Below are 12,827 nucleotides of genomic sequence, written 5' to 3'. Positions count from 1 at the left end.
GTGGTGGTACTGCTGCCTCTGTGGTGTGGTGTGGTATAGTCCAGATCTAGTAGGTGGGTTAGCATATTAACGATGATAGGTATTCTTACTTACTTCAATATACTGCACGTCAGTATATCTTGTGCTCTTGTAAATCAACTCACGCCTACACAGGTACCTACCTACCTACCTACCTACCTACCTACTTACTCTCTAGTCACCCACCGACCTACTCCCGCAACAACCTTCTTACTTGCTTCTAAGGATACCAATTCTCCTTTCCACCCCTCGTACACCAACCATCCAATGCCATCTAACCATCCAACCACCTACTGTAGAACAGCGTACACAAAGCCACTACATCACTCAATCAATCTGACCTGTACGATCTGTGCGACTTAATCCTCACCTTCCACAGCAGCAGCAGCAGCAGTATACTCAGCAACCACAACCTTAGCTCCTATCCCGAGCCCCTAAGTCCATAAGTCCGACGCCGACCAGGTAATTAAGTGCGTTTTTTTATAGTATACTTGGCCCGAGTTACATACGTCTGTAGGTAGGTGGGTGGTACCGGAGTTTGGACGGGTGACACACACTGAGACCGTCTTAGTAGCGGGACCCCCCTCCCCCCCTATCGCGAGAATCATTCTAAACTTTCATCCCACGAATCCATGCATACGATCGATAGAAATTGAGAAGAAGCTGTTACCAGACGAAGAGTAATTCTTCAAGTTGGAATAATCTCTCTCTCAGTTTCTATCGATCTTATGTGCATGGATGCATTCCTTGATGAACGTAGTTATTCCTGGCTAACCTAGGTAGATAGAGTTGTTCTTAACCTAGATGAATAGGTACCTAGGTATATTGGCACCTATACTGGCACCTATATTAGTAGGTACCTATATTTCTACCTGCGTAGGGTTAAATATCGATGCTTGATGAGATCGTGTTACGAGTGACAACATCTACCTAGGAAGATTCCCTCTCCTCTCTCCTATTACGCTCACAATAGGGTGACTACCTCCTTTTCATCGTGCTCGCATCAAGATAGTCAGAATAGCATACCTAGCATCAACAGCCTTGAGCGAGTAGATACCTGCCTATTAGACAGGGCAACTAGAACCTATAATATCAAATAATTCACAATGATCGATTTGTCATATTTTCTTATGCTTTTTTTGTATTTCTTTCCAGACCATGGTACCTAATACCTAAGTACAGTAACCTACCCATACGCGTGAGTTTTGACAAAAATCTCTCCCGTATTAGGATTTACATCAATATGTACAAAAAACGCAGCCGAAGCCTTCAAGGCTCTCTCTGTTGATATGTTCATTACTTGACCCTGTTCTTGGGCCCTCTGCTCCATATTGGAGATAAAGAAGGCCACACACTTTGTAGAGTCAAAAAACCGCCTTTCTATGCATTCCATGCCCCGATCCCATGCAAGCCGTGTAATTACGGACCTTCCTGGCCAAACCTAAGGCCTAAGTGCTTATTCGATGAAACAATACTTCTTTCGTACAGACCAAAACCCTCCTCAGTTCCGATATCTCCAGACTCGACCTGGCCCCGACCATCTTTCTGGTCATGCCCCCAACTTTCCAAACTCCACCATGCCCCGTATCCGATTTGTATGTGGTGCCGCTTTCTAGGCACTCTTCTCGGCCTTCTTTCTCGGTAGCCCGGCCTCTCTTCGTGCCCTTACGTCACCTTCTGCCAACCACCTGCTCGCCTTGACTAGTTGAAGAACGTTAAGGAACTGTTTAAGCGCCATGATAGGGGCACTAATCCCGGCAAGAATCCAAGGGAAAGTCGAGTCCATCTTGTTTGCGCGAGCCATCTCTAGGGCACCAGCGCTGTAAGGGTTGGTGAATAGCTGGTGGAGCACCGAACTGTTAACCTGCGCGCCAGTTTGGATAGCAGCAGCTTTGGACTCGCCGAGGGGTTCGAGTAGTTGCGGCGATAAGAGCGGCGAGGAGAATGAGAGAAGGTACAAGGCGATGAAGAAAAGTTCGTTCAGGGTACAGCACAAGAAGAGAACGGTCTAGATAAAATAGTTGGTTAGAATAATGGAAGAGAGCTTTATATCTAGACAATAAACTGACCTTGTTGGTGTAGTATATATTCAATAGCCAACTCCGAGACTTATCAACATTCTTGTGGCTGGTATCCGTCCCGGCCATAGTTAATGTCGCATACATATGCATGTAATGGCTGGCGAAGTCGACAGAGATCAAGCCCTGGAAGATAATGGCCCATCGTGGAAAGGCCGAGGATAGAAATACGAGTAGACAGGAGGTGGTGCATCGGTCGGTTACCATGTCCAAAACAGCGCCGAATTTGGTGGACTGTTCGAAGTAGCGCGCTGCATAGCCATCAAGGGCATCGAGAAGGCATGAGATGCTATAGAGAATGGAACAGGTTCGAGGGTGTAGGGGCATGTAGTAAAGGGACGCGATGGCCAAGACAATGCGAAAGTAACCTATGATTGGTTGTCTATGTTAGTCTGGGTCACGTATATCGAGATTAAGATAGAGGAGACGCAATGAGACAGAGTGACGTAGAGGGACGTCGAGGAAAAGGGTGGGTACCTATAATGTTAGGCCAGAAGCCAAATATGTTCTCGTGCTCGGGCTCAGGAAGAGAGTTCTTGGGTTTAGATTTCGATGCCATCACAGCTTGGCCATTGCCGATGTCGCTGCTATCACCGTTTAAGGTGGGCGCATCTTTATGGGGTGTGGTAAGAGTATCGTCTGCGGTAGCTGTAGCTGTAGCTGCAGCTGCCAACGCGGCCTGCCGTCTGGTTCTCCTTTCAGACATGATGGTTTCACCCTTAAAGCGTAGCGACGGGCGCGGAGGTGGAGGAATATAAAAATGTAGCTGTAGGTGATAGGGGTAGGTAGGGGAAGCTGAAAAGATGCTTGAAAGATGGCGCTTTCAGCTTCGTTGCGCCGGTGTGGTAATTATACGGTTGTGGCTGTATGATGTGGTATGGTGTGGTGTTGGTGTGATGTGCTACCTAGGTAGGTACCTAGGTATGTAGTGCCTAGTGGTGATAATGTGATGATACAAATATAATAATCATCAGCTTAACGAAGGGATGCGATCGCGTATTGGTATTGATGATAAAAAGAATAAAGAAGTAGGTTAGTTGTAAGTTGTACTGTGTGTATGTAAGATGTAAGATAAGAGATGCCCTTCTTTCGGGTTGGTCGGCATCGACGGAAGAAAGTGAAAGTGGAAAAAGAAAAGTTGCCAGTTGCCAAGGATTTCAGATGATGGTGAAATTGATTAGGTTAGAGGGATAAGAGCTCCAGGGCTGTGCTATGCTAGGTACTACCCGTGCCTAGTACTGCCTACTGACTGATTAGATGTGGACCCCACAATTTCTTTATAGTTCAAGCTATCAGCTATGATAACTTTGATAAGGCTCTAGTTATCTACAGCTACAGCTGCAGTATGACTTTTATCTGTACGAAGTATACAAAGTTTAATAAGCTAATACTATATACAAATTAAATGCATATCTTTATTTTTCTAAATTTATTTCTCTAAATTTATTTGGTGCATATGTTGTGTTCGCTGTCGCAATTTGTAATCCTGAACATGTACAGGTAGGCCGGATCACAGGTGTTATGTTGCGTTGCTTTCTGCCACCTGCCACTCATACCTACTTGTCCTAGCTATCTTGTACGATGACGATAGACGATAGACGATAGACGATAGCTAAACGCCCTGCGTTATCAAGCCGCGGGGTACTATCGTCAGTCTTACTATCTATTTCGATAAGTGATAAGCATACATGAGGGAACATGGAAGATGGTTAAAAATTGAATTCACCTCCTCCTCCCATCCCCCTTCCCTCCCCTTTTTCTTACACAATAAGCCTGAAAGAGTATGGTCGTAGTGATTGTGCGGTGTTGTGTTGGTGTCGTCGTATCTGACTAAACCCTCCTATGAGGCCAATTGCTCTTCTCAGACCGAATGTGTTACGCATCGAGATCCATTGCAACACATCCCACATGTGACGTCGTCCGGCTGGATCTTCTCCATCTTCTCCAGCTCCCTACTTACGTAGTACATAGTACGGCGGAAAAAAGACACACACCTACATAGTACAGGACCCTGTCGATGATACCTTCTGCCGAAAAAGGCGTTCTTGGGTAGTATCCCTTCCAACAGGACGAGGCTAGGAGATCCGGCTTAGGCCTTTTCCATATACCCAGATTAGGAACAACTATACCATTCCTAGCTATGCATTTCTCACACTACCTTTAGAGGCAGTACCTACTAGGGACATTCATACCCAGTATGTCGTATATTGGTATGATATATGATGTTTTGGAGATAGCCTATACTAATAGTGCTCATAGTATCAATAACACTATGCACTATACTGCATAGGATCGTCAACTCAACGCTTGGGACCATACAACTCTTCATGCATTTGTGCGGTGTGTGGGAAAGAGGCTTATCCTAGTCCTCTGCGAAGTCAGGCCATCCATCAACTCCATTCGGGTTTGTTCTTTTGAACCCGCTGCCAGTGGAAACAAAAAGAAAGGATTCCCTCGAATTCGTGTCTCGAGGAAGAAGGATGCTATCAAACAGTAAAGCATGTAAAACTTGGCCCTACGGATTGGCTGAACACAGTTTTTGCGCCACCTACGTGTATTGCACCCTGTAGTACCACTCCATCGCAGGCTGGTGTACGCATTGATGTCTGTACATACTTTAGGTACGGATGTCTTTACATATCGACAAGACATGGAGATGGTTCAATATTGATACTGTCTATTGAAAGAAGTCCAAGTCTATCTAGTTAGTAGGTAGGTAGGCAGGTAGGTTACCAGGTCAGGCTGTTATACATACATAGCATATTAACATTAGTAGCTTACGTACCCACGAACTGCTAACTGTGCCTAGTACCAACTACGTACGGCATAGTACATGATTGTATGCAACATATTTTTGTACTACATGCTCAAAGTTCTTGGCGCTGTGATCCGTGGCCAATGTACGTTGTTTCTAGTACCTGGAACGGCGGGCACTTTTTTTTTGTTAAGAACGCCCCTATTCTCACTAGTACATGCAATCCTACTGTGCGCTACCTGGTAGACGCAGTACAATATCCATGATTCCATGGACTCATGGAGACACAGGCCCTAAATAGTGTACAGGGTACTTTTACTTTTAAGGCCCGCCCCTACGCGGGGACATTCAAGTTGCCAACGCCAAAGACACCAATAGCAGCACATGAATAGTGCTAGGAAGTGGAAGCTGGGTCTGCGCTGTAACCCATTTAAAAGCCACCGAGTCTCATCCTCGGACCTTTGAAAAGAAAAGAAAGGAAAGGAAAAACCTGAAGAAAAGAAAGAAATCCTTACATTATCAACCTTGGAAGTAAGTACGAATAATTAGGTATGTAGGATAAAAACCTGGTAGGCTGTAGGCTGTTATGTAGGTACAATACAATACATTGGATACATAGTAGGTTAGTATGTCTTTGATGTACCTACTGGCAGTACTGCTAGCCTCAAGTACTTGACCGAACGGACAATTGATCATTCGCCTATTCAATGTTTCTCCAATCAATATTCGTTACAACTCGACCGATCAAATCAATCCGTTCTACTGTCTACATAAGACTGTCTACTTATGTAGACTGTGATTAGTATAGCTAGTATGTTCTCCCCCCTCTCACATTCCCTCTCTCCACCGCCTTCAATGTTGAACTAAAAAGGTCTTCCCAGGTTCAATATTGTTGTTCAGACAAGGAATCAGTAAAGCAAACCCACCAGACGAACAGTCAACTATCCATATGTAATACCAGGTTAAACCTAGGTATATTCGTCTTCATTTATCTAGTCCGTGCGGTCAGCCGTTGACAAGTTCCATACATGTATCTACCTACATGTAGTACATATGTAGACCTGAACACCCCATCTACATAATACAAATCACCAACGGCGTCTCATCTTATACATTCTTACTCGTTGCTTTTCAATTTCCCACTCCCGCATCCAGTCTTTCGCCCAATCTGATCGATATCTCCCTTCTTTAACTGGGGATTTTTCTGATTGAAATCTGCGGTTGGTAATTCACGAACACTTGTCTTCCGATCTTGATCAAATTCCAAGGTTCGGACCCGAACCCGCATACTCTCGTTTTTCCCGTTTCTCTTAGCAAACACTCGCACCAAAGAGAACAAATAGGCCCGAAGCCCCTACGTTTTCTTAAGGCCTGAGAGGAGAACGGCATATGCACAAGATTGTCGGTCAGCCTCTTAAATAAAAGTACGAGGGCGGTCTACCGGGTCTACCGACATCTGGAGTGCCTACTACCGAGTTACCTGCCAACCCTAACTTGCCTAGTACTGCCACCAACTACTACTGGCTACTGCTATTACAGTATTACATGTACTACATACTGCATACCTACCAGGTCCTACCTACTGCTAACACTACATAAGACTACTACTACCTAGTACTACCTAGTTTAGTAGCATTAGAGGACGGTCTTGCCGTCTCGTCTCTCTCCTCTCAGCCTTTAGGTATGTCCGGTTTCTTCTCGATAAATATTCCATTGCTTTGCCTTCTCGCTCCAGTCGCCCATCATTGCCTTCAATATCTACATCTACATACGTACCATTATACAGGGATATGAAGGGAATTTAGATTTAGAATTATCTGAATCAGGAACCCGTCAATCTACAAAGTTTTTACTATTTTAGTTTCTTTCTTATCTCATGACAGACAAGCTGGACAGTCTGGATATAGTTACCTACATCCCTTTTAAATCCCTTTTAAATACCTACCCTACTACCTACCTACCAGCCAGCCAGACAGCCAGCCAGCCAGCCAGCCTACCTACCTACCTACCTACATACCTCCTGCATACCTGACCTAGTACATAGCTCTAGATCTGCCTACATACTACATACTACCTACTTACATGTGTACTGCCTACTACCCTATAATGTACATACATACCTACATACATGCCCTACCCTGCCCTACATAATAATCTCCTCCCCCCTAACTAAATTGACATCATCTAGCTCCACTATACCCAGGGTTCTCGCCCAACCGCCGATCGCCCCCGATACCTAGACCCTTCTGTCGGCAGAGCCTAACCAGGTCAACGTGTTCGTCGGAACTTTACAAACCCACAATTATTTGCGATCGCATTCCCTGGGCCATTTTAAAAAATCCCATCCCTCACTCGTAAAAGGAGAAAATCGAAACAAGCGAGCAAACAAGGAAAGAAAGAAAGAAGAACGGATCTTCAAAGTAAAGAAAAAATTCACCACCCAACTATCATCCATCACCAATCACCACGAACAATTGATCTGCCATGTGCTCAGCTCGGGAGCACCACCCGGCCTTTAAGGCGAGCTTCGCCGAAAGGGCCAGGAATACCTCTCATCCGTTAGCCAATTACCTTCTCCGGCTCATGGACCTGAAGAAGTCGAATTTGTGCTTAAGTGCCGACGTTACCTCTGCCCGCGAACTCGTTACTTTGGCCGACAGGATGGGACCATCCATCGTTGTTCTCAAGACACACCACGATCTTGTCGCCGGATGGGATTTTCATCCACAGACTGGCACCGGTGCCAAGTTGGGAGTCCTCGCACGGAAGCACGGTTTCCTCATATTCGAAGACAGAAAATTTGGTGATATTGGAAGTACAGTCCAACTTCAGTACACCGCCGGCAGCGCTCGTATTATTGACTGGGCACACATTGTAAATGTCAACATGGTACCTGGCAAGGCAGCGGTAAGCGCACTCCACGAGTCAGCCAAACGATGGCGTTCCCGCGTCAACTACGAAGTGAAAACGTCGGTCTCGGTCGGCACTCCCACTTCAGACTCATTCGATGAAAATGGCGAGGAATCAGACGAGGGCCCCTTCTCCAACTCCTCGCTTGCCCCGAGAGATCGACCTTCGTCGTCAGGTTTCCGCCCCGATTACAACGGTAGAAAAGGTAGCATCGTCTCCATCACCACCCTCACGCAATCTTTCGAACCTGTCGACTCGCCTCGCTTTTCCGGTACCATAAACGAAGGCGACGAGCTCTTGTACGCTGGCATCGAGGAGCCTCCATGGGACAGGGGGCTGCTGATCTTGGCGCAGATGTCGAGCGAGGGAAATTTCATGACCAAGGAATATACGGACGCCTGTGTCGAGGCGGCCAGAGAGCACAAGGACTTCGTGATGGGCTTCATATCTCAGGAATCGCTCAACAGTCAACCCGACGATAGCTTCATCTCGATGACACCGGGCTGCCAATTGCCCCCTGATGGAGAGGGCGAGGAGGATGGCGAAGTGGAGGGTGACGGCCTTGGCCAGCAGTATAACACGCCTGCGAAACTGGTGGGGCTATGCGGTAGCGATATCATCATTGTTGGACGAGGCATTCTCAAGGCAGCATCACCGCCGGTGGAAGCAGAGAGATATCGTAGGAAAGCGTGGAAAGCATACCTCCAACGGACAGGGCAAGAAATATGAAGAGGGTCTCTCCTACTACTACTATACAGGCGTATTACACCAAGCGGATCTACAACATCAAACACGGATGACCATTTCATCCCGGAGCCTGGAGTTCTTTTTGGCTTTGTAGTAAGATAGTCGTGACTATGTGATTAGGGAACTTCTGGCCAGCAATACGAGCAATAAAAAGGGAAAGGTCCTGATATAATTAACGTCATATTAACATGATTTGCAATGCGTTCAGTTCTTGATATTGTATAGCAACCTATGTACCTTGACCTAGGATTGTTAGTAGTATACTACCTAGTACCTAGTACTGCATACATCATGGTTCAATGTTATATAGGTACGTAGGTACTTATGGGCTGTATGATTATGTCAGCATCGGGAACAACGGTTTTAGCGGGGGAAATTTAGATGTAGAAAGGATGTTCCCACTGTTCTTCCTGGGAAAGAGACAACAAGCAAGAGGCGTATGTAACATACCCAAACTTGGAACATGTAGTATGTAATATGTATGTCTACACCGTTGTGATCTGGGTGGTAACTGCCTACAACATAATACCAGGGTGATCTTTGACAGGACAGGGGTGATTATACATGTATTACTTCCCCAAGAGGAAGCAGCCATCTTCATATTGTTAAAGATCAATTTTATTGTAAGACAAGATCATTTGGATTACCTTAGCATCGAAACTTCTTAATAATTCACAATATCACAACCACCCAGACCATTCCAACTAATCTCAGTTCATTTAAAATTTAAATCTAAATCATATTGGAATACGCGACCCAACCGATTATACCAAACCTTGAACCCGAACGAGTCCACCCACTCTTCGCGCCCCCATGTCTGATACCGACCCAGTTACCAATACTGTCCACACGAACGATGGGACAGATCACGATGTTGGCGAAAAAGCACCACCGCGCAAACGTAGAAGGACTGTTATAAGCTGTACCGAATGTCATAGGCGGAAACAGAAGGTGCCAGAGCTCAAGACCTTTGTAGTCAATCTAGCATATGCCGTGTATGCTAATGCGTTCCCTTAGTGCGACCGGAAGATGCCATGTACAAATTGTGTGTCGCGGAATAAGGAAACGGCATGTCGATATGAGACAGGAACGCCGCTCGCCAAGCCCGATCGAAAAACCTCCTCCCAGAGTGGCAACGACCGCACCCCCGAAACCATAGAGACCATACCTATCAAGACGGCCGACTTTGGTTACTCCGCTAATGGAGTCTCGACGCTGGGGATATTGCGCAAGATCGAAGGGGATGGGGAGTTTTTGGCAAAAATGCCATCGGAGAGCTTTGAGGGGGATAACGTGGGCATACGCGAGCGATACAAGACCTTGGTCCGACTATTGCCTGCCCGCACCTACGTGGACAAGCTAGCCGACATTTACTTTCGGGATGTGAACTGGCAGTACTTTACCATCGACGAGCCCGTATTTCGAGGACTGATGGAAAAATGGTACACCATGCCGTTCAACATATTATCCAACTCCGGACCGCAAGCTCTAGATCCCATGTTAAGGGCGTTTCCAGCTTTACTGTTCCAACTATTGGCCTCAGCTCTACTATATCTACCAGAGGAGTATGAGGAGATGTTTGAGCCGTTGAAGTATACCAGTAATATGACGTTCGACGACCTAGCACTTGAGTATAGTGAATCTGGTATCAATATATTATCACTTTTAGGCAAACGCCAAATGTCTATCATTACCGTATTGGCTGGCTGGGTAAGGGCCGCTTTCCTCAAATATACCGGTATGGTTACAGAGGCTGTAAGTCATTGCTCTCCTAATTCTTGATAAATCAATATCTCAGTATTCTGATCTAGGTAATAGTGGCATCAAGTGGGCACCAGTATTCGAGATGCGCAAGAGATAGGTTTGCATCGTGACCAGATGGACCCTCAAATAAGCTTAGATGATTCGATGGAAGATAATCTAGAGAAAATTTGGGTAGCTCAGGGGCGACGGCGAGCCTGGATGAACCTCCTCGGTTGGGATCTACACACGGGTGCCGTGCTGGGCAGACCTACTAGCGTGGACCATCGGCTGATGAACCGAAGCCTCCCCGTCGACTCCGTCATCCCCAAAGATAGGAGGAAGTCGCCTATAGTGCCGCGCGGCGAGGATGATCCCCCAACTCCCTTGACGCGAGCTATCTGGGCCTGGGAATCCATGAGCCCACTGCGCGATATACTTGATCTAGAAAAAGAAGGGCCCTTCCCCAAAGACTTCTCGAAGGTGGGGAAAATACATCAAGACTTGCTAGATCTTCAGGCTCGGACTCCTCCCCCCTTCCGTCTAGAGAACCCGGACACGCGGTTCGACAACCTCCCCGAGTGCTGGTGGCTGCCCTACGCACGCCCCGCCCTGCTGCAAATCATGGCCTTCAACTTCATGGCCCTCCACCGCCCCTACATCTTCACGCGCCCCGCCAGCCGCAACGAAGCGCTCAAGGCCAGCCTAGACATGCTCGAGGCGCAGCGGCTCTACTTCGCCATGCTGAAGCCCCAGCAGCACAAGACTTTTTCGTTGTTCTTCGGCACCTTCGACGCCATCATCATGATCGCCTCCATCTACATCCTGTTCCCCAAAGAACACGTCGAGCTGTTGCCAAAGGTGCGCCAGCACTTCGAGTGGGCGATCGAGCGCTTCGAGACGATGGCGAAGAGGAATAGGCTCGCGCAGGCGGCGCTGGGCGTGCTGCATGCGATTTATGTCCGCTTTAAGAAGGCCGTGGGGTGTGGTTTCTTGATGGGGAAAGGAGGCGGAGATTGCGAGGTGGTGGGTGGCTCGGCGACTACGGGAAGCGCTGCTTCGGCTTCGGATATGCAGACACCGAATTCGGTTTCTGTTTCGGTGGTTTCGGAGACTTCGCAGAATTTAGGGGGTGGTGTATCGAATATGGGGGGTAACTCGTCCACGAATAATCTACCAACGACGGCGGAGGATCATCAAGGCGGAAGTACGGGGCTAACCCCCGCTTCAGGGGCGGATACCAGCAATATGTTCGCCGGCACGGATTGGTCCCTGCCCACGGACTTCGACCTCAGCTCCATCATGCCCATCTTCCCCATGGGCGACATCGCGTATAACGAGTTGACCGCCGTACCGACTAATGGTGTTGGTGGGGTTGGGGATCCCATCCCCACGACGACGTGGGGGGATGCTTTTACGGGTGCTACTACGGCTACAGTGAATACGATGGAGGGAGGCCTTGCGGGGACGGGGATGGCGGGGCTTGTGGGAGGTGGAGGGGAAGGGGAGGAACAGCAGCCGATGGCTTGGCAGTTTGGTGGCGAGTTTGGGAATGATACGTTGTGGAATATCTTGAATCAGTTTCCTACTTATTAGACAATTACCTAGAGGATTGGGGATCGGGGAAAGCTGGGTGCTTGGCTAGGCGCTTGGTTAGGTACGAGCTACTGGATATGTAGGATCTAGGCACGAGGCTAGGCACGAGGTACTAGGCCATATACTAACTAGGTCAGGCACGAGGTATCTTGGGCACTACACGTAGGAACTAAGCTACTACTACTATGGAGGTTTGGGTATTGGTAACTAAAAGCGATTTGTGAGTTCATGCCTTGTGTGTTTCTAGGTGGATGATGACGATGAAAGTGACGATGATATCATATGATAGGATAGGATAGAATGGGATATGGCAGGATGGGACATGACAGAGGATCGGATGGGATTCAATGACGTAGGGGCGGGATCGAGTAGGATGGGACGGGGTATGTAAAGTAATACGGGGCAGGATGAGACGGTGTCGGGTAAGACGGGGTATGATGGGGTATTATGCGAGATGTAGGATGCAAGATGGAGGATGTACTGTAAGGTGGAGGCTTGGTGTGGGATATATATATATAGGATTACCTCGATGCATATCATCATGAAGCTACCTAACTAGTACGTGTTCGTACCTAGGTATATATAAATATCTATCAGGTACATATGTATGCAAGAAGCCAAGTTACTACCTACCTAGGTAAGTAACTAAAAGTTCCGGTCGGCTGGTAGGTCACTTTGATAGGCGGGGTTCTAAGGTTCAATGGTATGTAGTTACGCCTGGGCATGTATATATATACGTGAAGTCCGTGGTAGGTAGTTACTGGCCTCGTTGCTGGATATGTAGGAACCTACTACATAGGTTATGTACTTACCTGCCTTATAGCTAGGTACCTAGGGAAAGAGGAAAGTAGGCAATTAGTAGGTACGTAGGTAGGAGGTATCTAGATGGACAGGGGGAAATGCCCAACGGTGGAAAGTCGGCATATCCATGGATGGAATACCTAGAGATTATCTAACCTAGATTCTTTACTTACTAGGTAACT

At 47.3% G+C, this 12,827-nt stretch overlaps 3 protein-coding genes across 3 annotated transcripts; 2 read left to right on the top strand and 1 right to left on the bottom strand.

Moving 5' to 3' along the window:
- Window positions 1-1,141: 1,141 nt before the first annotated feature.
- Window positions 1,142-3,310, bottom strand: GGS25DRAFT_483666 (CDP-alcohol phosphatidyltransferase-domain-containing protein). The gene is made up of 3 exons (XM_049260394.1): window positions 2,574-3,310; window positions 2,088-2,464; window positions 1,142-2,026 (listed from the first exon to the last, which is right to left on the bottom strand). Exons 1-3 carry the CDS (start codon window positions 2,800-2,802, stop codon window positions 1,631-1,633), a joined length of 1,002 nt encoding a protein of 333 aa, XP_049119465.1. The 5' UTR covers window positions 2,803-3,310; the 3' UTR covers window positions 1,142-1,630.
- Window positions 3,311-6,969: 3,659 nt separating this feature from the next.
- Window positions 6,970-8,649, top strand: GGS25DRAFT_205709 (Orotidine 5'-phosphate decarboxylase). Its single transcript, XM_049256834.1, has one exon. It carries the CDS (start codon window positions 7,336-7,338, stop codon window positions 8,488-8,490), a length of 1,155 nt encoding a protein of 384 aa, XP_049119464.1. The 5' UTR covers window positions 6,970-7,335; the 3' UTR covers window positions 8,491-8,649.
- A 283-nt stretch (window positions 8,650-8,932) lies between these two features.
- Window positions 8,933-12,566, top strand: GGS25DRAFT_483655 (uncharacterized protein). The gene is made up of 3 exons (XM_049260393.1): window positions 8,933-9,459; window positions 9,526-10,263; window positions 10,327-12,566. The coding sequence occupies exons 1-3, from the start codon at window positions 9,322-9,324 to the stop codon at window positions 11,842-11,844; spliced, it is 2,394 nt and encodes a 797-aa protein (XP_049119463.1). The 5' UTR covers window positions 8,933-9,321; the 3' UTR covers window positions 11,845-12,566.
- The last annotated feature ends 261 nt before the right edge of the window (window positions 12,567-12,827 follow it).

The sequence above is a fragment of the Hypoxylon fragiforme genome (assembly GCF_022984875.1).
Source record: "Hypoxylon fragiforme strain CBS 206.31 chromosome Unknown GGS25scaffold_3, whole genome shotgun sequence".
In the NCBI taxonomy this organism is placed as follows: Eukaryota; Fungi; Ascomycota; class Sordariomycetes; order Xylariales; family Hypoxylaceae; genus Hypoxylon; species Hypoxylon fragiforme.
The sequence above is the reverse complement of the archived record's forward strand: the minus strand, read 5'-3'. Positions and strand labels throughout refer to the sequence as shown.

What these genes read in the sequence shown, in the direction of transcription:
- GGS25DRAFT_205709 (XM_049256834.1), top strand. Translation starts at nt 7,336, where the DNA reads ATGTGCTCAGCTCGGGAGCACCACCCGGCCTTTAAGGCGAGCTTCGCC.
- GGS25DRAFT_483666 (XM_049260394.1), bottom strand. Translation starts at nt 2,802, where the DNA reads ATGTCTGAAAGGAGAACCAGACGGCAGGCCGCGTTGGCAGCTGCAGCT. An exon ending in CTTCTGGCCTAACATTATAG is followed by an intron (nt 2,465 to 2,573) that starts GTACCCACCCTT and finishes AACCAATCATAG; the next exon opens with GTTACTTTCGCATTGTCTTG. An exon ending in ATATATACTACACCAACAAG is followed by an intron (nt 2,027 to 2,087) that starts GTCAGTTTATTG and finishes TATTTTATCTAG; the next exon opens with ACCGTTCTCTTCTTGTGCTG.
- GGS25DRAFT_483655 (XM_049260393.1), top strand. Translation starts at nt 9,322, where the DNA reads ATGTCTGATACCGACCCAGTTACCAATACTGTCCACACGAACGATGGG. An exon ending in GTCATAGGCGGAAACAGAAG is followed by an intron (nt 9,460 to 9,525) that starts GTGCCAGAGCTC and finishes GCGTTCCCTTAG; the next exon opens with TGCGACCGGAAGATGCCATG. An exon ending in CCGGTATGGTTACAGAGGCT is followed by an intron (nt 10,264 to 10,326) that starts GTAAGTCATTGC and finishes TCTAGGTAATAG; the next exon opens with TGGCATCAAGTGGGCACCAG.